Source organism: Cavia porcellus, unplaced genomic scaffold, assembly GCF_034190915.1.
Source record: "Cavia porcellus strain 051 isolate PalLab524CR breed Dunkin Hartley unplaced genomic scaffold, mCavPor4.1 scaffold_1, whole genome shotgun sequence".
NCBI classification, from domain to species: domain Eukaryota; kingdom Metazoa; phylum Chordata; class Mammalia; order Rodentia; family Caviidae; genus Cavia; species Cavia porcellus.
In genome coordinates, this window is record NW_026947484.1 from 115303538 (window position 1) to 115330279 (window position 26742).

Here is a 26742-nt window from a genome sequence, read left to right on the forward strand (position 1 = left end):
AACCAAAACTTATATTTTCATTTTTTAATGAATAAATTTAGATTTCTGTGCACATCTTTGTCTTCTTCTGGAAAAATTGATCAAATTAGATTTTGTGCATTGGGCTGGAGCTCAGCAGTAAAGGGCTCACCTAGTACACAGGTTCAATCCTTAGCACAGCAAAAAATAAAACGCTAAATAGGGAAGGGATATATTTTAAAGGATTACCAAAAGTAAATTTGATGTGTTGTTTCAAAACACCAAGATCCTTCTTTGTACCTCAGGTCTATCATTTTGGCATATTAACTACACCTCCAAGACTGATGTCATCCACTCATGTTATCTCTATGCCAACTTTCCTGCCTAGATGATTTTTGAAAATTGACTATAATAGGGTTAGTATGATTCATGGGCTATCACTGATCCTGAATCTCTCTCCCCTCAAAGATATTACCAATAATCAACATTTTTTTCATATACTATATGCTTTCTCAACATTCCTCTAAACTTCCAACCAAGTAACCCCAGGGAGAAATATTAATCTAATACTATTTACTCTTGGGAAAGCCCTACTAGCTACTAATGATGGCTGCTTCCTTTGCCAAGTACTCCAAAAATCACTGTCCTAATAATCCCTTCTAGAATATTTCCTGGAATCAAGTCTCAGACATTTTTGTATATCTATCTCATTTCCAAAAAGTTAAAAAAAAAAAAGTATCTACCTGCGTCTTTCTTGTATCTTTGTTATCCCAATGTTACCCAAGGCAATAGCGTTTGTTTAATAATCTCAGCCACATGTTCCCTCAGTCTTCTTGGACTTTGGTACTGCACTTTACTTGGTTGCAATACAGTCTTTTGTCATGGCTTCATCTCCTCCAGGCCAGCAAGTCTTCCTTCAATCTTTCCTATCCTTTCCAATCAGAAAAGTCATTTCCTGGACAGAAAAAAAAATGCAGGCCAAACAAAAGCCCAGCAGTTGGGTTTCTCTCACATCCCCCTCTTTGGTCTTACTGTTCCAAACATACTTCTGAAGCCCTTTTTGTTACCCTTAGCATTTTTCACAATCCTCTGCTCACTCTATCCTCTGTGTCTTCTGCAGCCCAGAGTTACCTCTGATACGGTCCCTGAGTGTATGACCTGATCTTTGCTGAGTCTAGGTCTGAGGTCAGGAGAGAGCACAGGATGTGGCGCACAGAGAAGGCAGGCCCTGAGTCAAGGCTCATCTAGAAAGCACTACCTACAATCACCAGTGAAGGAGAAAGAAGAGCATGACAATGGAAAGATGCTAAAGTCAGAGGTCAAGAAGAAAAGAACTACTTTTCGAACCAGAAGAATGAAAGAAAGGGCTATTCTGTGGATGTGAAGTTGGATCAATAGCAAAGAAGGAGGAAGGCACAGGTGCTGGGAAGGTTAAGTGGTTCAAGACAGACAACCTTTTCTCTCAAGAGCTCTGAGCTCCTTAACTGGACAAAAGCCTCTCGTCTCTGTCTCAGTCTCCATCACCTGACACAAAGCTGACATATGATGGGTGTTTCATATACAGTGAATCAGTGTTCCCTGGCTCACTGTATCACACTGGGAGTAGGTTCAGGATAGATGTGATCTTTTATGCACATCTTCAACAGAGGAGCTATATTAGCCCCTTCATGCTTTGGAGCTGGACTCAGAATATTGTTTTCAGTTATCCCAATTATGTTTCCCTAATGGAGCCTGAGGCCATAGGATCTGTATTTATCATTTCCTTCTACTTTGGGATTCTCCCTTCTTATGGTCCACACAGCCTGTAGATGAGAACATATTTTCCTCCCTGGCAAGCAGAAATTCTAAGGCCTATTTACTTTTAAAATTCCTGCTTCTCTTTCTTCCAGAGCAAATTATTCCTTCTCTGAGTCAGGTTCAATCTCATCTGAAAACACAAAAACAGAAACTATACTGACTTTTCCCTAACTGTGCTAAACAGCAGCATTTAAGTATTTTGCATATTACACTATGGTGAGTCTTCACAGGAATGCAAAGCTGATACAGAGTGGTACTGGTTGATAAAATGACACAGGCATGTGTTAACCCGTGCTCAGCAGAATTCTAGTGGCAACATTAAGCCAAATCTTAATCCAGCTACAGTCAAACCCAACAGGGGAAGAACAAGAAAAATCAAATCAAAGCCAGTGAGTCTCTTGGCAGGAACAGCAGGTCTGACATCAGGGCACCACCAGGCTTCAGGCAGTCTAAGCTCAAACACAGCACTTTTGATAAAACCAGATGTTCTGTGTGACTGGCATCTATCTGCTCTTTCCCTGCTCCCACCAGCTATTTGCCCACCCCCAATGTTCCCTATCCCCTTCTAAAACAGTATGTTTGTCAAGGTTTCCTCCAGTTAATTTTAAGGCAGAATAAAAGCCCTAAGGTTTTGATATACTATCCTCCAGGTCTCAAAGAGCAAGTGCCTCAGTCAGCCAAATGCAAGGACATCTGCCTTTGAACAGCCTTCTATAGCAAGTTCTGTTCTCAACAGGACTGCCTGTCTAATAAGCTTTGGAAAGGCAAAAACCTTACTGCCTATGCAGTGTCCACGTACCTCCTCGGTCTGCAGTGCCATAAGGGCCACTGGGACCTACTAGAGAAATATAATCATCATACTGATAATACAGGCCCACAGGGAGGATGGCCCTAGGGACATGTCTGCTTATTCAAATAAAAGGTTTTAAATCAATGAATACAAAAATGTGCTTTGTTTTCTGACAATCTCAAAAGATGAGATCTTTCCTACTAAGTTTTATCATCTTCAAAAACTTAAACAAGACCGAAAACTTCCCTTGAATGCCAACCCTACCCAGGTCTTACATCATTTCTCTGCTCCCAAACTCTATTTTTTGCTAATCTTTGAATGCACCAGGCTGAGAATTTTCACAGCTTTCACCCTTCGCTTCACCCAAGTCTCTCCCTTAGTGATGCATCTGCTTTCATTGTTTTAAACTCATTTCTGTGCAGACCCCTAATCAATTCCTCTCTTGATCTTATTTTGAGAGACAGAGTCACACTAACTTGCCCAACCTGAGCTCAAACTTGCAGTCCTGGCCCAGTCTCCAGTGTGCCACCAAAACAGCTCAGATTCCCAACGTTTCACCTTTCAGACCTGATCTCTCTAGAGCTCCAGGCTCACAACACAAATCTGGCTAGGATGGCCACTGAGACACACATGTATCTCAGACTGTGCACATCTTAAACAGAGGTCTGCACTCTCAGAGATCTAGTCGACCCTCCTCCAAGGAAAAGGAATCAACCAAACCAATAAATCTTTGTTTCTTTCCCAATCTTCCCATCTGTAAATGGCCCCAACCGACCCATTTCCAGCTGCTAGAGCCAGGCTTGACTATTCCTCTCCCTCCCTCTACCATGTCCACCCTTGGTACATTTGGTAGACTCTATCCACAAAATGTATCTTGAATCCCTGTCTCCTCTGTCCTCACTGATGAACAGACTCCCACTTGTTCTCTGTGCTTTTAAAACCAACCACTTCTTGGACCCTCCTAACCCTTTTCCCAATCAGTCTCCACAAAGAGACTGGAGTTTCAGTCTCCTAAAACTCCAAACTGATCATGCAATCTCTCAGTGAAAGCCTTTTAAAAGTTTTCATTTGCCTAACAGAGAAAATCCAAACTCATTATCCAAGTCTAAACCAGTGCTGTCCAAAAGAAATACAATGTAAGATAATTTCGAATTTTCTAGTAGCCAACTAAAAATGAGAAGAAAAATTAGGTGAAGTTAATTTTATTATCTTATGGGGCTGGGGATTTAGCTCAGCGGCATAAGCGCCTGCCTTGTAAGCAGGCAGTCGTGAGTTCGATCCCCGGTACCAATAAAAAGGAAAAAGACAAAAAAAATTTTTTTAATATCTTATTTAACCTACTATTTCAAAGACATCATTTCAACACATAGTAACATAAAAATTATTAACAAAATATATTCTCTTTATATACCTTCAAAAGTCTTCTCCTCCAGTCTAAGAAAGTCAGGACCCCCCTCTGATAGTATCTTCCTCACATCTCCTTGCATTGCACTGCTGTATCAATGCATTTGTCCCAGGGCTCCCTAGCCTGGGAGCTCCCTCAGGACATGGGCTATATCTATCATTCTCCACCAGGTACCTAGTACCCAGCACAATGTCTGGCACAAAACCAGCTTAACAAAGGTGCCTACAATAAACAGAAAAGATAGTGACATTCAGTACAAGAATAAACAGTCAGGGGTTGAGTCAGCACACTGAAGACAGGTAGGCTCTGCTTTGTGAATTAATACAATGGCACACTAATATTTTAGGATCCTGTGTGGTTGCAGTACTCATAAATTCTGAGTGTTGACCAAGATGTATTCAAGTAGTACAAACCCAGATGAAGGGATTCCAGCCAGACTCCACCAACATGTGGGAAACTTTCTCCTCGGGAATACACAGGCATTGAACGTGATCTCAAGTTGCACAGGAGGATTAGGAGCCTCCTAGCTTCTGTCTCAGGAGGAAGGAAGGAAACCAATCAGTCTGAGCCCCTTCTCCTCACCAACATCTGTGCTAGGCACCTTCACATGTGCTTGCCCAGTAATACCTTGGTTCATGAACGCTTCTTTTGGAAACAATTCAGTTCATAAATAAAAGTAACCAGTAAAGTTTTGCTTCTATTTACAAACTCCACATTGGGTGATAAGTACAACCATGGAACCGTGGCCGTCCTCCCCAAAATTGTAAAACAAATTAAGTTTGTAAACCAAGGCACCATTGCATTTGTTTTCCTGAGCCACCTTCTGAGGTCATGGAGATTCAGAAACATAAAATAACTTACCCAAGGTCACAAAGCTATGTCTGGTTCAAATCAGCATGAGATCACCAGCAGCTTTCTTTGACAGCCATGACTATATCAACATGCCAACAATGCCCTAATGACCTGCAGGATCAGGCAGCCCAGCAGAGTTGAGTAGCCGAGGCGTAAACTGCTGGAGATCAGGTGGGAGTTAAGAGGAAGCACTCTGCTCATAAGATTCCAACCCGCTCAGGTTCCTAGAAGGTGAACCAGGCTCAGGTATGAAGGTCAGAGTGTTTACATTAGGTGGGACTTTCATATTCAGTGATTAATTTTTCCAGCGCTTCTCAGGGGGGTATTTTTACCCTCATTTTATAGTTTAGAATTTGCCCAGGTCATACATCTAAAATAAGCACCAAAAAAGGGGTCTGAATTAGAACCTATGGTTTACTTGTCTCCTGGGCTTTTCTTCTCCTCTTCACAAAAAGCATTCTACTTTTGGTGCTGTATTTTCAGGTACAATTGGAACTATACATGGTTGAGGATGCATAAAGGCTAGAGTAATTACAAAGGGTCTCTCAGATCTCTGTCACTTACACAAAATAGCATGATTCTTCAAACAAGACCATATGCACTTGTTTGCAAAGAAAGACCTGGACATTTTGCCTCCGATCCTATAGCTAATCCCTTGGGGCCAGACTATGTGGTGACCATCACAAACAAGCAGAGTGGCTATGATGTGAATGTGTTTTGGCCATGTGACTCAAGCCAGTCTGGTCACTCTGTCCAACCCCCTGGGGACAATCTCCTTCCAATCAACAAAAGCAACCAGGACTTCTTCACCACACACATTCTGGTCAGACTGGGCTTCCAAATCTACATGGGTGGTAACTAGTAACTGCATAGAACATGGTAGTAACTAGTACAAGAACATGAGTAGTAACTAGTAACTGCATAGAACTGTTTATGATATTCTTTAACATGTAGGGTGTGTGTGTGAACAACTCAGAAGACTTCAGATCTGCCCTTTCCTAAATAGCATGTGGGAGGCCTGAAAAAGCATGAGTTAAAGCAGGTCTCTCGGGGGAGGGGAGGACATGCTCAGCAGCTCTGCTCAACAAGGACAGCATTGTATAATTTGCTGATCGTTTTTCTCACTGTGGTTTGCAATCAGTTGGTTTTTTTTTTTTTTTTTAAATCTCTTGGTTTTCCTTAGAAGAACAGCTGAGAATGCATGGACCCCAGCTTTTGGTTCAAATCAGCCCTGTCAGTAGAGGATTTAGGGCTACCATCAGGCAGCCGGTAGACCTGCAAGCATTTCTTCCTCTCTACACTCCTCCATTCACACAAGGCTCCGTTCACCCCTGAACCAGCTGTTCCTGGCCTCAGTACACCAGAGGCCACCACAGCCAGGACATGCACCCTTCAAAATTCATAGACTCATCTATAACAGCTGCATTCAAATACTTCCAAATGTCAGTAAAACTTGCAATTTAAAAAGATAAAAGTCCACCTCATGGTCTGCTACTTTCTAAAGACATTCTTGAAATCAGAGCTATTAAAAAGCCATTGACACCCTGCTAACCGTAAACACATCGTCTGCTAAATAAATCTAGTAATGTATCAAACAGATTTTTTAAAACCCTGAGCAATTTTCCCTCTGTACATCAAAAGCTTCCAACTTGCAGACAGCAGACATGACCACATCTAAATAAATTACAGATGTTTGCATGTAGACCTGCATATTGTAGAGTCTTCTGATAAACTGTGAGCGAAAGTCTGGTTTATTTGCATGTCTTGGGCAACATCTTGCTTTGTTAAAGAGAAATCAGTAGTTATAAAATTTAGTGGTTCTGAAAAGAAACAACTGAAACAATTTTTCAGATGAGGGCACTGATACAGGCCAGAGTCAGATCTTTGAATTAGTGTTTTAGAGAACAGTCTGCACAGATCCTGTGCCTTATACTTTAAAGATCTGACACTACAGGTTACTCGCCGCCTGGGAAAGTACACTAGATTTGCATTAGAAATAATTCTGCAGACTTTCTGGCCGCTGTTAGCTACAACATTTGTGACAAGTCACTCAGCTCTCTTCATGCAAACTAATGAAACAGCACACTGTCCCACCACATGCTCCCACAGCACAAGAGGCAGAAGAAATTAGGCCCTTGCAGCTGTTCCCAGGAATGCATGCCTCCACATACCCACAGGCAGGAAAAGGACCTGAATAGCCTCCAAGTGCAGCTCTCTCGGCTGTGCCAGCAACACAGACATCTCGGCAACACAGACATCCCGGCAACATAGACATCCCGACAGGAACCAGTGTCGTTTAGCCCAAGGAAGAGTCCAGATGCAAATACAAGCTCATCCTTGAAAATAAATGCATCAAAAGGACAGGAGCTGAACAACGCTAATGTTAAGAGGAAATCCTGTCTGCAGGCCTCTCAAGAACCCTGGCTCTGCTTTCAGAACAAAGGCTCCTTCTGTGACATCAAGCAGCAGGTTTAAGAGCTTCTGGCTTTGGCCAACTTTCAAAACCACAAGTACATCCAAGGGCAGCCAAGACAACAAGAAAGCCAAGAGATACAGTCTCTGAAAGAGAAGACCAGTTCCCCCTTCCAGAACTGCCTTATGCCTGGCTCTTAGCAACCAAGGCTCTACTCTCCCCAGAGGGGGTGTCTGAGGCCTTGGACTCAGACAGGAGATTGACGGCTTCCATGCAGGAAGAGCTCAGAGGACGCTCATAGCTGGCACCAACATTCTCAGGAGGCTGTCTGAGGGGCACAGTGTTGAAGGAAGCCCCTATAGGACTTTCTGGGTTCTTACGCTAGTGCGGTTATCCACCAAGGTGTGATCTCGGGCATTTCAACAGTCCTGAACCTATTTTCCTAACTGTTTAGATGAGATGATGGGGTGGTGGTGGTGGTGATGACTATGATAATGAAATGTCATGTCTCTTACACAGGGTTATGATGTTCAAGATAACTTATGATCATATCCTGTGGGATATTTTTAAAGTATAAAATGTAAGCAGTGTTAATTCAGGAGGATATGACATACATGGATATGATACTTAGCAGTGAAAATGTTTAGGTCAAAGGGGAGACTTCCTCTGTTTTGCCTTGGGCCTGCCACAGGGTGGATGTTCAATTCATAGTCAGTTATAATAAAGGTGGGGTTTTTTTTAGTGATTAACAAGTTAAACATATTTGTTGGGAAAATAGCAAACTTGCAACATATAACAGTACAGGAGCTCCTGCTAATCTCCCAACAGACACCTGGACCAGATAGTACTGAACCTTATGCATTCTATGTTTTTTTTAATAATTACATATCTATGATAAAGTTTAATTTATAAATCAGACACAGTGAAAGATTATCAACAACAATAATAAAACAGAATCAATATAATAATATCCTATAGATCTTAGAAACCTCAGCATACTTTTTTTCTTTCTTGAGTGGAAAACTTTTACCTTTTCACTTAAAAACACTAAAGTGGCTTCTCTTTGACATATCCAATTGCTTGATATCATTACTCTTTCACTCAGGGGTCCGTGATTAAACAAAATAAAGGTTACTTCAACACAACCACAACCATACCACGAGACAAGAGGGCTGCCAAGTAACTTAACAGGTGGGTAGCATATACAGTGTGGATTGCTGCTAGATAAAGGGAGATAGGGCAGAAGGTAGCCCCATCTCTTTATGTTACTCAGAATAGTACATAATGTAAAACTTAAGAATTCTTATTTTTTCTGGAATGTTCCATTTAATATTTTTGGACAGCAGCTCAGGACAGCTAACTGAAACCTTAGGAAGTGAACTATGAATAAGGGGAAGACTTGTAAGACAGAGATGATTGTCTGAACGGTTCCTTTCTGAATGTAGGTGAGGTACACATGAAAAAGAAGGTCTGGCTGTTCCAAGTGACCCTACTATAATCATAACAGTACCAAATGTGATGAGATGAAGGTTTTCAGGCTTGAAATCTGCTGCCTGAAACTAACCCCTGAATTCACTATTAAAAGTGTCACATGATCTAGAGTTTAGTGGGAAGATGGTGCTTCCCGAGTTTCTTAAGCTGTAAAAACTACTAATAGATGTTCTATTTCTCATATTTTTGCTATGGCGTCTTAGGCAAAACCTCATTTTCCAGAGCCTTGGATCCTTACTCATGCTGTTTTGTTTTGCTTATTTCATAGCTTGTTCCAAAAAGGAGATGAGGTAGTTCATAATCTTACTAGGAAAATTTTTAAAAAATAAGATATAAAGTACTTTGAACTCTTTAAAATCAGGAAGGCTCTGAGAGATTTAAAAAAAAAACATGTAAAGAAAATAAATACATTATTAACAACACTAAGGGGGTAGGGCTTTTATAATCCTTTGACACACAGCCCCCACCCTTCTCACTCAGCATAATTTTTGAAGAATATGCATTTGTTACTTCCTGTGTTCATCTTAAATGGTAAGATATTTTATGTTGAGGGGGAAAAAAAGATGTAAATTTGGACTAGTGTACCTCTGAATCATAAGGAAACTCTAATCCAGAAGTGCTTGTTAAGGCTTCCGTAACCTGGACTTCAAACTCAGAACTTGTACCCACCCTCCGATAAGATCTTTTACAGAGATCTGACCTCTGTCCAAGTCACTTTTCAAGCTTAAAGCTTCAAAGTTAAAAGCTTTGAACTCCTGGTAGGCTTGCAGCTTGACTTGGGGTGTTTATAAAGAACTTCCTTAAGACAGAAGGGTGATTCCATTACCATCACCCCCAGCCACCCTCTCTGCTGAGCTTCCCCGTTATGAGAAGTTGGCACCTAGCCAGAACTCGGAGCTTTGAGGAGTGCACTTACAAACTGTCTGTGTCTGGTACATGGTAGATACTAGCTCAAGGAAGAGTTTAAGTTAATAAATAAAAGGAGGTCTGCAGTGATCCAGGGAACGGTTAGCACTGACTCAACCTCATCAGCCTGGCATTTGCAATCATTTTTGGGAGGCCGAATGCCGTCTTTCCCGCTCACCTTTCACATCTTTGCCCATAAGTACCACTGGTACGGTATTAACAGAACTGTACACAGGAATGTCCTCCACATTCACCTTTTCTATCAGCAGGTCACCTGCTGCCTCTCTGAGCTGAGAAGTTGCCCATCTAGATTCTGTGGAGTAGATCCAATGCCTTTTGACTTTTAAAGGTACCTTGGAGAACCTTATGATCTGACGTCAGTAACATTTAAGAGCTCTTTAATGCTATTTACAGAGAATCTCTGACCTCCATTGCTTTCTTCTTGCACTAAGACAATTGTAAAACTCAAATGAATGTGGGACATTGACTGCCTGGCCCTCTACCAACATTTATACTATTCTATACTATTTTCCTGTCACCTTGCTACACTTCAGCCATAGGCCACACCAGCTTCCCTTTGGGGGCTTTCATTCATTCTTAACTTGTTCCCAACTCTAATTCTTTGCTTTTGATTTCTTTGTGCCAGGAGCCTTGGCTGCCTTCTTTTACTATACAAGTCTGGTTTATATTATTATCTCCTCAGAGCCCTGTTCTCTCTACCAAAAACAAAAACTCCATACCTGATAAATCTCCAATAGATCAATTGATTTCTCCAACAGATTGATCTATTTCTTCTATGGTATTTAGTATAATTGGCTGTTGGTTTATTTACTTATATTTATCATTTAGATCACTCACTGGAATATAAGTTCTGGAAGACATTGCTTCAGATACACCATTGTATCCTATTAGTCTACACATTTCCTCTCCCTTTTGAAAGGGCAACAGCAGAGATTTGCAATAATTTGACTGCTAGAACGTCCTCAACACAGCATCAGCCTTTCATTTTAGATACTAGATGGAATGAATGGGCAGAACTTTCTTGGTGAAACTCTGGGCATATAAAATCCATATATTCTAATTAACCTAGGTACTCAAAATATATATATTGAACCAAAAAAATGAGCCAGGATCAAAGTAACTAACAGGTTGGACAAAAAGAGATAACAAGAAACTGCCATATTCTTTACAGCTGTCACAAACTGTAGAGTTTCAAACTAACTTTAACAGGCAGAAATCAATAATGGACAGGATCTTACAACCAAAGAGAAACAGCATGTGTGAGTGAAAGGCTTATTTATCCAGATTCCCAGCATGGACCAGGAGAAATCAAGCATATTCTGAAGCCGACCTTACAATGAATCCACACAAGATTTTATTTCAGCATACTGACAATGAAATGTAAGAAGATAGAGGTCCTAATTTACAGACATCCTCATCACTGTAAAATTGAGTGTATAAGTTTAGAAATTGTTGCTATAACTTATCTTTAAAGTGTGCTTTCTTTTAAGAGATAATACTGGAAGTTGGATTTTAAAATTCTCTCAAATATTAGATACTAAGGAATGGTTAATTTGGAGGTGTTACAGTTTGCATAATGATTAAGTACTTTTTAAATAGAGTCCTTTGAAAGAGACATACAAAAATATAGACAAATTTATCTCTAAATGAGATCTGCTTCACAATAGTATCAGTGGGAAAGTGAGTGGAAATACAGACAAAACAGGACTGACCACAAGTTGACATTGCTGAAGTGAGGTGGTGGTTTCATGGGAGATAACTGACTATTCTCTCAATATTGTCTAACGTTTGACATTATTCCTGAAGAAAAGAATTTTTTAAAAGTCCTTTAAAACAAAACACTTTCACTCATGAAATTAAGAGGACTCACCTGAAGGTGAAGGTTTCACCTTTACAGTCTTGCAGTGAAAGGTTTTCCTGGATGACATTCTGGGTCAGAGGTGAGCTCTGCCATGGGGATTTGGAGTGGGGGAGGGTGCCCAGATGACTGACGTTATCACAGGACCTTATGGGAGGAGGGGCCTTTTTCTTCCGTGGAAGGGTGCCGTGTATGGACACGTCTTGATAGGCATCTGTGCGATGCTCAGCGAGAGGGGACTTGCTGCTCAGAAGGTCCATGGATGAGGCCAGAGGGAACTGGTGATTCACCGACATGTTTCTGGGAAAACTTGCGAACTTTCCTGCAGCCATGATTCTCAATCCTAAGGGGGAAAGGAGAGTGAAAGATATAGATGAGATACAAGAACTGACTTCCTACCTACAAAAGGAAGTGGCAATATGCCACATAACAAAAGAAAAAATTCACAAAGCATCAAACTTAGGCAAATGACAATAGTGTCATTAATGGAGTCTAATTAAAAATGGGACATTTAGTCATTTTCCCTTCTTCCCAGCTGCTAGAATGTCTTCAGTGCCAGACCCCGGTGGGCTGCCCAGTTGATGAGGCCGAATTTTTCACGACCCTTCTTTAGGTCTTCCAGAGAGATCTGCATGGACTTAGCAACAAGACCAAAAGGGCAAACATGTCCCAGAGTTGTTGGAGGTATATGAGCATTTTACTATTTCAGACAACTGAAGGAGACAGAAAAGGACTAATCCTCCAAAAAGTTGTTAGTAAGGAAAGTCATCATCTCAGCAATATCAGAGAAGATGTTATACATCGTTAGATAACTGGTGCACATATTTCCACCACACTGAAAATGATAAGAACAGGCGGAGATTACTGGAATTCTTCAGCTGCTAGAATGTCTTCAGTGCCAGACCCCAGCTGGGCTGCCCAGATGATGAGGCCGAATTTTTCAGGCAAAGACCTGATGCTTATAAATAAATCAACGTACTGTAATTAATGAAGACAGCCCAAAGTTAGGGGTCAGGAGATGGGCCATTCTTCCATACATCAGTGGGCTCAGCTGCAGAGCAGAGCCACTGGAATAGCGACTCCACATGCATTGTTCCCTAGACGGATCAGGAACCTGTCTGCCACCAGCAGAGTTACACAATACCCACTGGGTTCCTGTAAAATGAGAATAAAAAAGAAAGGGGAAGCAGAGAGGCAGAGGGCAATGGTGTAGAAAGAGCATGAAAAGGGAGGAAAATGGCCCATGAGGTCTGAGGATGGTTCTAAAAGCCAGTATGATCACTGGTACAAACTTGCACCTTGAGCACAGTCAGCATCCCTGATCCCCCTAAACAAATTATGATTTTGAGCTAAGCCTAAAGCCAGCACATGGAGAAAAAATAGAAGCCTCAATAAAAATAAGGGCTACTATCTGGAGACATAAGGCTCCAGCAGTCACTCTACACTAGTCACAATACTAGAGTGGCCTGCACAAGACAGCAGGACAGCTCGGCCCTGTGCTCCCATCCCCTAGAGCTGCCCTCCCCCAAGACCAGCAACAACAGCTCTTCGCTGCACTGCCCCGTAGCCCTGTAGCCCCTGCTCCTCTCTGACCATCATTCCTGCTGCAGGGAAGAGCTTTGGTTAGGAGTACCACTTTCTGGCCCTAGTGCAGTCAGTTTAATCAAAACTGGAACTTGAGAAACAGCTTTAAGACCACCTCCACAAGCTGACAGAAGTGGTGCTAAGATAAACACAGCTGAGAGTGTAAAACAAACACATTATATCACAGACACACATACACACAAATTGGGTATGATGGCACACAGGTAATCCCAGTACTCTGAGAGATTTTAGAAGAGGATTTAAAGTTCAAGCCATGCTTGGGCAACTTGGCAAATTAGTGAGATCCTGTCTCAGAATAAAAAAAGTAAAAAGGGTTGGAGATATAGCCCAGTGAAAAGGCCCTGGAAGTTCAATCCTCAGTACCAAAAAAGTCAATCAAAAAAAAAAAAAAAACTACTTTGGCATGCAATAAAGAAATACTGGGTGGGTGAAGGGCCTTTTACTTAAGAAATGTAATTCTACCCCTTCCCTCTGTTCTTTGCCAAACCTGGTCATTCTGACACTTGCCTGCTCCATGTCCACTTGGGACCACCATAGGAGAGGCTGACTCACAGTGGGTGCAGAACAATAGGGTTATGAGTTCCATGAGGGCCCTTCCTGGTTCTGCCCAGTACCTGGCACACTGTCAGCACTTGCTCAGTGTTAATCATTGTTATTTAAAAAAAGAAACCAAATTTCCTACCCTTCCAGCAGACCACCAGTGATGTAAGCCAATTAGGATTCCCCAACCTATCTGCACACACCCCATTCCCTGAGCTGGAAAGTCTCTCCTTTTTAAGCTATCAACACCTTCCTAGTTAACAGATAGGCCTGTATCATTTCAAAGAATCTTGCAGTGGGGTGGGATGGTTAGCAGTAGCACTCTACAAAAACTCTCATTTGCAAAGGTCATATTGTTGACCAAGTCTATTTCCAAGATGACATGAAGGGCAATCTTTGGCAGCCTTTTTCTTCTCTGTACCTGCAAGATCAATCTAGATTTCAAGATTCAGTGAAAATGCACTAAAATGCCTTTCTGGAAGCTATTCACTCTTTAATTTATGCTTTATAACAAAGGAAGTTAATACCTCCCTTTCCTATCTTTTCCTCAACAAACGTCTGAGTGCCTGTTCCAAATAAGACACTTAAAAGAAACAAAGATACCTAAGTACAAGCTCCAGCCCAACTATGGACTTCAATAAGACAAGAGTAGAACTTGAACCCATGAAAAGTGACCCTTGTACTGCAAAGACTAGCTTTTAATTCTGGCAAAAGAACCCCAGAAGAATCTCAGAATGGGCAACCACAGACATGAAGCATTTTAAAAGGTGGAAATTTGCAGGGGAAGGCCTCCCAAGAGAATGCTACTATAGCAGATGCAAAAAAAGCAGGGAAGCATCCTCCCAAGGCTTAGCACAATGCAAGCCACATAGCATGTCGCTTAAGTGGAAAAGCTGAGCTGCACAGCTCAAGACCAGATCATGAAGTCTTGAAGGTTCTGCCTAAGTGTCTGGATTTGACTGTAAATGCTAGGGAAGACCTAGAAGGGATGGACAGAATGCAGTCAGTACCCAGGTAGGCAACTAGTGTTTCTGTTTCCTTGGGGAAAAAGGGGGTTATGGGGAAGATCACACTGGCTAATGCCAACAACTCATGTAGGAATGATGAAGACTCTACATGGGCAGTGGTCAGGGGAAGGGCAACGAAGTCAACAGTGAAGACACATTGGGAGCTCCATGCCTCTAGATGGAAAGGAGGAGGCCACAGCCACGGTAGGACAGCTTGATGCTGGAACATGTCCAGCAGTTTCAGAAAAGGACCCCTGCAGGAGGATAAGAAGCTATTGTGAGGTACCAGGGGACAGGTCTATGAGGGTATGCAAGGGCAGATGTAGATTTTTAATAGTCACCAACATATAGGGAATATTTAAATAAGACAGTAGATTCCTGAGATTTTACTATCAGATGTGAACATGTAATGGTACCTTTTAATCTGTGTCAGGAACTGTGCAATGTCCATAAATTATATCCCTCCTCTCTTACTGTGGCTCTTTCAAGAGTTCCAGGACCAAAGCAAGAAAAGAGTTCTAAAAGCATATAATGGCAATTTTTAACCTGGCTATACTTAAGAAGTGTGGGAAGTTTTAAAAGGTTGGAGCCAAACCCACAACCAAGAGCAATGAAATTAGAATCTCTTGAGGGTAGAATACTGGCATCAGTGTTATTAAAACTTCCCAGTATTGGCCAATGTAGAGTCACAATCGAGAACCACAGGTCAGTGAATCTCTCTAGTACAGAACGATTCATACTCCGAATTGTTTACCTGCATAACAAAGTCAAATGACAGTGAAGCAGGATCATTCAATTCACACGAACATTCATTTGATGTTTATAGAGGGTCTTGTGTCGCTGGCACTGAGCAGTGTCAGGGATAGTGATGAACAAGACAAAAGGGGTCCCTATCCTTAACAGGATAATACCCATGGAGGCAGCAAACATTAAGTAAAGAATAAATAATACTGGTAATTTTAGTTCATTTTTCCAGATCAGGGAAATAAATGTTCATTCATTTGAAATGCATCCTCTGAGGGTTTCCAGTGTACCAGGGCTGAGGACATAATAAATTAGATAAGACCTGGCTTTCCTAGCACCAACATTTGTGTTGAGGGAGTCTGACCAACACAAACAATAAAATAAGGAAAGTAATATCCAAGGCGCAAGCACTCCAAAAAATATAAAACAGAGTAGAACGATAGAAGATATTTGTTGAGGTAAATTAGGAAGGCCTGGAAAGGCCTTTCTGAGTAAGTAACAATAGATGAGCCCTGAATGAAAGAAAAAGAACCAGTCACAGAAAGGAGTTCCAAGCAGAGGCCTTGGAGAAGGAGAAACTGGTTGGGAAGCAAGGCAGAGTCTGCCGGCTCTGGCTCCTGCACTCTCTCTACCTGGAGATGTTTCTGTTTTGATGTCCCTAGTCACTGTATATTCCTTATGTACTATTTAATCTTAAAAATTCAAAATGGCCTGATTCAAATCCTAGGACCTGGAGCCAGTTATTTACCACTTCAAACTCTACCTTGCCTCTGCCTTACTAGCTGTATGAATGGCCTGGGACAGTTTCTCATTTGTAAACTGAGTTAACAATATCAATTTCATGAAACTGCTGTGAAAATTCAAAGTGATACTCTTGACATACACCAAGCATTCAATAAACAATAAACCTCCCCTAAGAAGGACAGGGCTCCGTTGGTGTTGGTATTCACTGTATTCTCATGATGGCAGAAGTTCACAGTGAAGTCACTGATGCTTGGAAGGATGAAGAAGAAAATGTTTAACACTAGAACAGTCATAAAAACACCAAGGCAAATAGATATAGATATACAAACAGGTGTGGGGACAGACACACAAACACACATTCTCACGCGTGCGTGTGTGTGTACACACACACACACACTAGGTGAGCCATGAACAGGCTTTGAAAGAAACATCTGGGTGAAAATTTGACTACTTGCCTTGACCTCTCTACTGGGCAGGTAAACAGACACAGTGTCTAAGTATACATAGGTCAAAGACTTTACAACTTGACATGAAACTGTAAGAGTTGGGAGAACTTTAAGAACAAGAGAGCGTCTGACAAACTTTAACTGTAGCACTGCCTTCCCAAGCCTGGTCAGCGGCTGTGCATTGACAAGCTTATGAACAGAAAGCCCAGCTCACTTGCTTTACAAAGATGCTTCAAAGAAACTGATGATCTTGCAAGTTGAGTCAGAGATAAGTGACTTGCTTGTTTGAATTTTTCTCCTACGTTTGAAATGGGATTTTTTCAAATTAAACTCATAGATGGTTATCTGATGGGATCCTTAAGGTCGATCATGTTTTAAACTCTGCAAATATCATTGCCTCAGATCCAACTATTTTATCATGACACAGAAATTACAATTGGATCTGTAGTTTTTAAAAAAATCTCCATAGAATCAGACAGGGAAAGGAGATAGCATACCCCCCACAAGTAAAATTGACTTATCCACTTAAATAAAGCTTTACTTGGGTTTAAGAACTAAAAGTAGCCCTTTTATTTTTGAAGTACAAGCTTATTAAGTGTAGCCAAATGATTAATGTATGAATAATTCTTCCATGGATTGTCTTTCAAGCAACATAGCACAGGATTTATCTGATAAGGTTCTTAAGATTAGCATACATTTGACAAGAAGTTCTTTCAGTAAGAATAGAGATGGAGCTCCTTGGTTAGTCACCCTGTAAATATCAGGCTTCTAAGCAGCAGTTGAGAGAAAGTTGGTATTGGGCAGTGGGGAAGCCCCTGGCATTGCAAAGTGTTTACCTTATATTGCTACACTGCTTTCACCCCCTCTTCCCAAAACTGCTTTGCCTGCAGGCTTCCCAGTAATTAACTCCGCTGCCCCTCCCCACTTGGCCTTGCTCTTCCAAGTCCTGCCCCCTGCACCAAGGCCTCCCCTTTCCTCCAGGATCCGGTCTCATTCCCTGGCAACACATAGGGAGATAACCGGCCCTCAAACTGACCTTCCCTAAGCCAGTGTGCTTTCCATGGAGAGGTCTAAGTAGCCTTGAGAGATCAGAGTCAAGGTTGAAACGAATCTCTGAACGCATGGCTTTATTCCATCTCAGCTAATGGTTTTAAGCAGAAGCAGTCACGAGGTTGAGCAAATGTTCCCCCACCATTGCACCTTGCTTTATATGTGCTAACACTAAAACCAGAGTCCACCACCAGCCCCCAAACCCCACCACGACCCACCGCACCACCAAGGGTGTAGCCTCGCTCCAGGCTTCCAAGCCCTCTTGATCGCCTCCCAACGAGCATCTACACCTGACCAAACTATTCTTAAGGGGCGGCAGCCTAGGTGGGTAAAGATGAACTGCAATCCTCCTCCCTTTCTACCCCACAGTCCCACCGTCCCTCCTTCCCTAAGCACATACCCCCTCCCCCGACGCACAGGGAGCGACACAACCAACTATTCATTCTTTCAACAAAGGAGCGAGCGAGAGGGAGGGGATGTTGTCGACAGTTACAGAGCCAGCGCCTTCGCTTTCTTTGCAAACTTGCCAAGAGATTAGTGGAGAAACTGCCTCCCCCGAGCCTTCTGCTTCCAGGGAGCCCCCCGGGCCCTCGCGTCTCCCCCACCCCGGCGGGCCACCGGGACAAGGGACCGAGGAACCAGAGAGGAAGATGCGGCTCCTGGCGAAGGGGCCGAGATGCGCGCGGAAAATCGCTGAGCGTCCCGGGAGCCCCGCGCGTTCAGTGGCCGGGAGAGCAGAGAAACCAGGTCCGCGTTTCAGTCACCCCTACCCTTAGGGCCGCTGGGGACAGCGACGAGCGCCGGCTCCACTCTTCCCCAGAGCCTAACTTTCTGCAACAAACTTCCCAGCGCGCTCTCGCTGGGGCCCGAGAGGCCCAGGCGTGCGGAGAGCGGCGGCCACCCGGGCGCACGGCGCGCACTCACCTCCGCGCGGCTCTCGGCTCCCAGGCGCAGCGCCGCCCGCCCCGCACTGCACGCCCGGCAGCGGCTCGCGGAGCCCGGGCTGCTCATGGCCCGCGGGGCGCGCGGCTCGCGGGTGCGCACGGAGAAGGCTGAGCCGAGACCCGCCGCGGCGGCAGCAGGCGCAGCTCTGAGCCCGCGGCGCGCACTCCGGCCCCCAACTGGTGATTTGCCGCTCCGCGGCCCCACCCCGGCGAGCCGATTCGCGCGGCCTGGCGGAACCCCCCGCGACATTTACATTCGGTGACCTCTCCTGGCCCTTTTCTGCCCGGATTTTAGAATGCTACTCTCCAGTCTGCGGGGTAGCCAGCCCACGAGTGTAGATTGGCCACCTCCTTATCAACCCTCTCAAGAAAACAACTTGGCTTTATCTATTTTTACCTCTTTCCAGCGTTAATTACCCAACGGATCTGCCTAGCTGTCTACAAACACCTGGCTGGTTTTTAATTTAAAAGGCTTTGATGAGACAAAGACCTAGGTAACCACAAGGAACAAGGTACTGGAACAGATAAATCAGTCACACTCATGGAGCTACTGAAAGCCAAGCGCAGGTGAAGGTACCATTTCAATACTAGATTTTTAGTGGGGTGGAAAATCAGAGCCCACTGTAGAATTTACAACTGTTAGACATCAAGACCTATTATAAGGCCACAGAAATAGTACAAGGATAGACAAAATGGCCAAAGAGACTGGAGTCAGAAACAGATTTATACTACATGTGCACTTGATTAATATCAAAGGTATTGCTTGATGGACACAGTGTGTCCCTCCAGTAAATGATACTGGATCCAGCAAATATTCACACAGGAAGAAAAAAGAATCTTGATGCCTGCTTCGCACCATACTTGACCCCAAATCAATTCTCAATGGATTTTATATCTAAATGTAGAAGGTAAAACAATAACACTGTCAATGATATCTTTTCAATCTTATGGAGTAGTAACTATAAAGGGGAAAAAAACTGGTTATTAGACAATATTGAAATTATCCCTTCTTACCACTTTCTGAAGCAGTTCTGGAAGTCCTCTTTTGTGAGTAACTTTATGAGGTGTCATCAAAAATACAGTGAATGCTGCTTTTGGGTGGCATCCAAGGGAAAGGCCGGCTCATAAAACATCATGGTGTGTCACCAGATCTGGCACTGGGTCTTCCCCCAAGTCAAAATGATCATTAAAGGTAAATATTTGTAATCAATTCAGAACATCAAGACAGCCATGAAAACCCACTAAAATTTCCAGTCCCCTGGAAAGAGGACTTCCAGAACTGCTTGAGAAAGTCAAAGGAATGGTGGGATAAAGGTGGGTATGTTCACAAGATAGAGTGTCTTGAAGGGGAGTTGAGGCATTCTGTCTTTTAATGTAACATATTTTTAAAAATTTAAATATCCACTATATGTTTTGATCACACCTCAGATATTTTCTCCTTTGTTCAAACCTGGAAAAGATCTTCACCAACTCTTATCCAGACTACCTTGATATTAAAAATTCCATTGTTGGGGTTGGGGATTTAGCTCAGCAGCATAAGCACCTGCCTTGCAAGCACACAGTCGTGAGTTTGATAAAAATAAATAAATGAATTAGTTATTAATTTAAAAAATTCCATTGTTGCCTTAGGCTTTTAGACCAAACTTGACACTTAAATGTTTCAAAACAGCAATTCTTGCTTTAAAGGCTTCATTCTCTATCATTTCTGGTACACACCAAACCTAAATACCATACCAATCAATGATACCAAGTAACCCAAGTGTGAAGACAGCAGTAGTCAGTTTCTTTCAGTGGTGGCAAATGTGTGGTGGGTGCCACAGTGGGCCATTTGTATCATCGATGACTCTAAAAGGTTTACCATCACTGGTTATTTCATTAGACCAAGATCCTGAAAAGCCAACAATTTGTCATTGTATTCCCAACTTTGTATAGTATCTACAAAATAAGCATTTGGTGAATAAAATCTTAAGTTAACTTTGTCTTCCTATGTGTCTTGTTGCTGATTAGCCTCTAAACATCTGAACCATTTTCTTTCAGTTTCCTGTATCACTATAGAAATCCTTAGTAAATAATTACTCAGTAAAAAAAATACATTCACTTGTTTTTTCTGCTACTCTGAAGTGTGTCACTGAGAACAGTAATATGGCTTACTTTGCTTTTGTTTTTCAGTTTTCAAAGTTCTTGAGCACCTACTACATACCAAATTCCTTCCTTTATGTGGTCCTGGAGACTGAACCCAGGGCTTCACACCGACATCCCTAGCTGGGTTTCACTGAGTTCCTAAATTGCCCAGGTTGGGCTCAAACTTTCCATCCTTCTGCCTCAGGCTTTTAGAGTACTGGGATTATAGGCATGTACCACCGCACCTAGTGTGCTTTGGATCTGGAATTTACTCATCAAAACCTCAGGCACTCAAAGGCAGGCTTTGTGGAAGGTGATTGTGCTGAACTCATCAGTAGATTAATCCACAGATGCGTTCAGAGTTAAATATGCTGATAGGAGGTGGGGTCAGAAGAGGTGAGTCACTGGAGGTGTGATCTGGAAGGGTGCATCTCCCTCCCCTGCTGGTCCCTTTGCTCACTGCTTCCTGGCTTCCATGACAATACCAGCTTTTCCTCCACCATGCCCCTCTGTCATATCATTTCTTCATTTAATAACTTCAATATAATATTGATTAGGTTATATGTACATGGCTCACAAATTAACCACCCACACTCGCAACACTGTCCCTTGGATCCAGGGCTCTTCAGAGATACAAAAATCTGCAGATGCTCAAGTCTCTTATAACTCATGCATATCTTGATTACTTATAACACTTAATGTAAATGCCACGTCTATACTTTAAACTATACTGTTTAGGAAATAAGGACAAGAAGAAAGTCTGTACTGTATAGTATAGACACACATTCTTTAAAGAATATTTTTGATCTGTAGTTGTTTGTATTCACTGATGTAAATGTGAAGATTCTGAGGGCAAATGTGTAGGTGTAAAAGTTCCCCTCTTACTTCTCCTTCCATCAAACCATTACAGTAAGCACTAGTATAAAAATTGTATGTGCCTACCAATGTTTCTTCAGGTATGTGTTATATGAATATCTGTTCTCCTCTTCTATCCTACATAGAAAATAAAACACTATACTCACCAATCTACATTTTTCTTTTTTTATCATTTGGCAGCATATCTAGGAGATTTTTGCGTTACCACAGAGAGGCCCACTTCATTCTCTTTTTCATGGTATTTCTTTGAAGGGACATAACATAATTTACTGGACATTGAGTTTGTTTCCAAGTCTTACCTATTACAAACAATGCTACAATGAATAAGTATGCAGGAATACACATAAGATAAATTTCCAGAGGTAAAATTGCTTAATCAAGAGTATATGTTTGTAATTTTGATAAGTAATGCCAGTTGTCTTCCATGGGAATTGTATAAATTTATACATCACAGAAGTGTAAGCAAACTCCTAGTTCCCCACAGCCTGACCAGAAGATATTATTTGAATTTTTGTCAACTTGGAAAATAAATATAAATTTTAGTGCATTTTAATTTGCAGTTATTTTATGAAGCTATCTTTCCTTTTAAATAGCCTTTTCTTTCTTTCTTTTTGAACTTGTATTTCCATTTTTCTAACCTTTTGTAGGCATTTTCTATCAATTTTCTAGGGTCTTGTTCCATAGTAATAAGCTTAGCTTTTTATGGTATAGGCTGCAAATATTTTTTCAATGATAACATTAAAGAAAAAGAAGTGGTGTAAATAAAGCATCGTTATTTTAGAAAGCTCACCCTGTCTGCAAGTAGAGTGAGTTAGGGAAAGGTAGTCACGGTTACTAAGGCTATATAGTATTAGCTTTATTGTCACACGGCAATGGCTTTCACTAGGCTGGTGGCAGTGGGATTGAAAGCAAAGAACCAAAATTATTATCAAAAATTTGGATGATTATAATAACAATAGCTATAGTTTGTTTCAGAGTAATTATGCACCAAATACTATGCTAAATGCTTACCAAACTTTGAGCCACAAATTGCCATACTTTATAAATGAAAAAAGTGAGTTTTACTAATTAAATAATTTGCTTAAACTCCCATGAGAGGTAAATGGCAGAATCAAAGATAACCCCAGGGCTGTTGACCCCAGCTGCCTAGCAGGCTAAAAAGGAATGATCAAAGGTCTTCAGTCTAAGAGCCTGAGTAATGCCTGGCTGGGTGACAGATGTAGAAGCCAGAGAACAGCTGCCTCTGGCCGGAGAGTGACACTCCCAGTTTTAAGAACACTGGGAAATTTTTTCCAAGTTTGTTCTTATATATGATCACTTTTCTCACAATCTTCCATTGAGTCAAGGGATAGTATCTCCATTCTACTAAAGTGAAGACACAGATTCAATAAACAATCCCAGTTAAGATCTCCTCTAAGAAGCCTTTCCTGACACCCAGTTGAGGTCAGGTTCCATGGTTATATGCACCTACACCACCCTTTCCTTCCTGGAGTTTGTCACTGTTGGCAATTACATATTTATCTCTGTTAATTGCTATTTGATAGCTGTTGCACTATAGACACTAAGATCTTCATTTTGTTCTTAGCAAGGGCCTGGCACAAAATTAGGACTCCATACTTACTAATTAAATGAAAGAACTCCAGTCCTCTAGACCCATTAGCCTTTTATCTTTATACTATATCATAAAGCTCCCGAGAGACTAAATAAATATAATGTCATGGATGTTGGCTATACTATAAATAATTTTAGGATTCAAATTTCTTCAAATCTACTGCCAACTTTCATTTAATTTTTTTTCACATTGGATAAGTAGCATGCTAGCATGGTAACCAGGTCTGAGGGAAGCATACCTCACACAGTGGTGTGAACACTCAGTCTTCACACTGATGAGCCAGAAAAGGGCTGATTCTTCAATTTCTGAATGGCAAAACCCTAGGCTGCATTGACCAAAGAGACATACAAAAGGACGACAAAAAATGGCCTCAGGGTTGTACAAGAGGCTTTGTTAAGAACACCCAACCTGGAGTTGATCCTTTTATTCTTCAAAAGAATTTGTTGAGGCACATCTTATAACATTATGAGTAGACAGTCAGCTGGGGAAGGCACTGGGCAAAATACACCTTAAGGAAGAAATCATCTCTAAAGTTCTAGCTTTGCCAAGTCCTACTACGAACAAGTAAGACACAATAGATACTTAAGCTACCTGTGCTGAAGGCTAAACAGAAACATGAACCTGAACAAATGCAGCGAGACTTGAGAATTCCCTGGAGTTAACATACAATAAAACAGTGATACCAAGTGCTGGTGGCATTGATATAAATCATAGCATCAAATTTGGCAGTACTTTCAGAAGTTCTTTACTTTCTAGGTTCCTGGCCCCTGAAGGCTAGCCATGGGTTTGGTGCCTAGAACCCTCAATCTCCTAGGCAGGGAGGTCAACTGTACTTTCTTTTAAAAGGCCTGCATGATAGCTATCTACTTACTGACTGTCGTATTGTCATATTGAATTCATTGTATGTGGGCTATGGCTTAATGATCCTCAATAAATACTTACTGAATGGTGACACAGCCAGAGAGCTACCTTATAATTCAAACTCATTCTCTGTACAAGGTCCACATCAATCTGACTATCCCTGTTGGAAGTGGCCATTTGAGGATCTACCCTTACCACAAACTCTGCATCCTGTTCCTCAATTACTTTCTCCATCTTAGTACCAGCTTTTGATTAATTGCTTCTTAATTAATCAAATAACTGGAAGGAAAATACATCAAAATGTCTCTGGAGAATTATGGAATTCTAGGTGACGTTAACTTTCTTATTTATACAGCTCTCTTTTTAAAATTTTTCCTTACAGGAAGCACAAATTACCTTTTTATGCAAAAGTTAAAATGTTAATTAATAAGACAAATTTTGAGCATATGCCAGAGGAGAAGCATTGCTAACCCCGGGAGCTACGAAGGTAAAAATAGCACAGGGCCTTCCCATCTAGAAAACAGTGATCCGAAATGAGTAAGTGGCCTCTAAAGCAGAGGTCCTTATGCTATAGGGACACAGAGAAGGGATTGACACCCTGGGGAACAGACTGGTAATGCTGAAGAAAAAAAGGGAGAGGGAGAAGAGCTGATAAAAACAAAAGCAAAACCAAATCACACACACAGAGTAAACTACTATGGAAATGCAGAGAGGAAAGAAATGTATGTAAACCAAGTGGCAATGGCCACCTGACTGCCTCTTGAGCTGTGGCAGGAAAGGGCTCAGTTTAAGGGCCACAGCCTGCCCCAGTGAGGGGAGGAGGTGGGTGATGGGAGATGAGCTGCTCTGTTTTAGTGCAAAAGGAAGGGGAAGCACAGTCTTTCAGCTCCACTTACCGCAATCTTTGAGCCCAAAGTTGCCCTTCCAGGTGTTCACACAGTTGTACATACTGAGGTATATATTTTAAAATATTTCAGGCAGCATCATTTGCACTTTATCTGCAGGTGGATGATTAAATTACAACCCATCCTGCTGTGGCACACACTGTGCCACTGATAAAGAGTGAGTGAGTTCCAGAAGCCAGTTGCAGCGCACCTGTCTGTAACCCAGCACTCGGGGAGGTTGAGGGAGTAGGAGCACAAGTTTGAGTCCAGCCTCTGCAACACAACAATTTAGCAAACTCTGTATGCTCAAAATATAAAAAATAGGGTTCAGTCCACAACACCACATAAGAAAGAAAAGAAAAGTGATCCTAATTGATCTAGAAAGAAGACTGTGAAATATTAAATGGAGGAAAATGATTTAAAAAATAGAGGGGTCAATCCACAACATGACAAAGAAAAAAAAAAAAAGAACAAGGTGATGTGATTCTAACTGATCACCTAAGATGGCTGTGAAATAGTAAATGGCCAAAAAAAAAAGTAACCTTTTCAAGCAAAGCGCAGTGGCTCACTGTTATAATCCCACATCCTTGGGAGGCTGAGGCAAGAGGATGGGTCCGGCCCAGGAATGCAGGCTAACATGGGCAACATAGCAAAACCTTGCTTCATTAAGAAAAAAAAAAACCTTGTCATTTTGATGTAAAAATAACACAAGCCTCTATTCTTCCATTAGATTGAGAAGTGAAACTGATGGGTGAGCAAAAGGGGGTTTTCCTACTTCCTTCACGTCATTCTAACTGCTCGAATTTTTCCAGTGGACATGAATTGCTTTCTGCATTTTTTATTAGCACATGTTAATATTACATAATGGTGGGGCTTGCTTGGGGACACTGATATTCATATTTAAACACATCTTAATTTCAATCCACCTTCTCTCTTTTCTCCCCCACCAATTGCTTCTATACTTAAAAATATTTTACGTAATGCTTCCTATGTATGCTTCCTCAGATACAGTTCTAGAGCCTCGTGTGTGTTAACTCATGTGATTCTGCCAATATCCTGTGCAGCAGCACTATTTTTATCCCTCCTCCAGATGAGGACAAAGTACCTGCCCAGGTTGAGCTTTGAACCGAGATCATCCAGCCCAGACTTTGTGCTTTCTATCATGAGGCTACACTGCATCAGAAAAGGTTAAATCAACAAATAGCACTGCTTTGAGAACTGGAAACATCTACATTTGAATCCTGGTTTTTGCTAACTAGGTAATTCTTGCATGTATCTTACTTCTAGGTCAGTTTTTGCACCTGCAAAATGAGGTGAATCATCACATATTTCCTGGTACTGATATGAGAACTATACAAAAATAAATTAAATGCCAGGGAGTTAGTGAGCACTTGATAAATATTGCTTATTTCTTCTTTTGAAATGAAATTACTAGTCCTTTAACATGTATTAATTTTATTGGAGTTTTTTTTTTGTTTGTTTGGTTGGTTGGTTTGGCTTTTGGAGACAGAGTCTCACTATGTAGCCCAGGCTGGACTTGGACTCACAATTCTCCTGCCTCAGCCTCCCAAATGTGCCACCATGTGTGTGGCTGTGTCCGTGACTGGCAGTCTAACAGGATCTGGCGCTTCAAGGATAAATAGAAATAAGGAGTTGGGGAAAGGGAGAATATGATTAAGACATTAGAAAATGCTGAGTTAACACTTTCCTGTTTCACAGTTTTGTCTAAAGCCAGTCCAGACAATAGTGAGTAACAGTTACATGAGTTTTATTATCATTCTGGGGTAAAATGTTGCCACACATATTCATAGAAGGAG

The 26742-nt window shown here is 41.7% G+C and overlaps 1 protein-coding gene, 1 long non-coding RNA gene and 1 pseudogene across 3 annotated transcripts in view; 1 reads left to right on the top strand and 2 right to left on the bottom strand.

Moving 5' to 3' along the window:
* Positions 1 to 26742, bottom strand: part of Bcar3 (BCAR3 adaptor protein, NSP family member) — a 205806-nt gene that overhangs the window by 95289 nt on the left and 83775 nt on the right. Inside the window, exons 1-2 of one of the 2 annotated variants that reach the window (XM_003479161.5) lie at positions 18552 to 18685; positions 11504 to 11834 (exon numbers count right to left, since the gene is read on the bottom strand). In XM_003479161.5, coding sequence (XP_003479209.1) covers positions 11504 to 11823 — 320 coding nt within the window. In that variant the 5' untranslated portion in view covers positions 11824 to 11834; positions 18552 to 18685. Of the gene's footprint in view, positions 1 to 11503; positions 11835 to 18551; positions 18686 to 26742 lie in introns of those variants that run through there. The other variant, XM_013143004.3, reaches the window with a different exon arrangement.
* Positions 7300 to 12717, top strand: LOC134477267 (uncharacterized). Its single transcript, XR_010049186.1, has 3 exons — positions 7300 to 7617; positions 8321 to 8406; positions 12027 to 12717. It is a non-coding gene; the product is annotated as an uncharacterized LOC134477267 (long non-coding RNA).
* LOC111754367 (small nucleolar RNA U13) lies at positions 23363 to 23471 on the bottom strand (annotated as a pseudogene).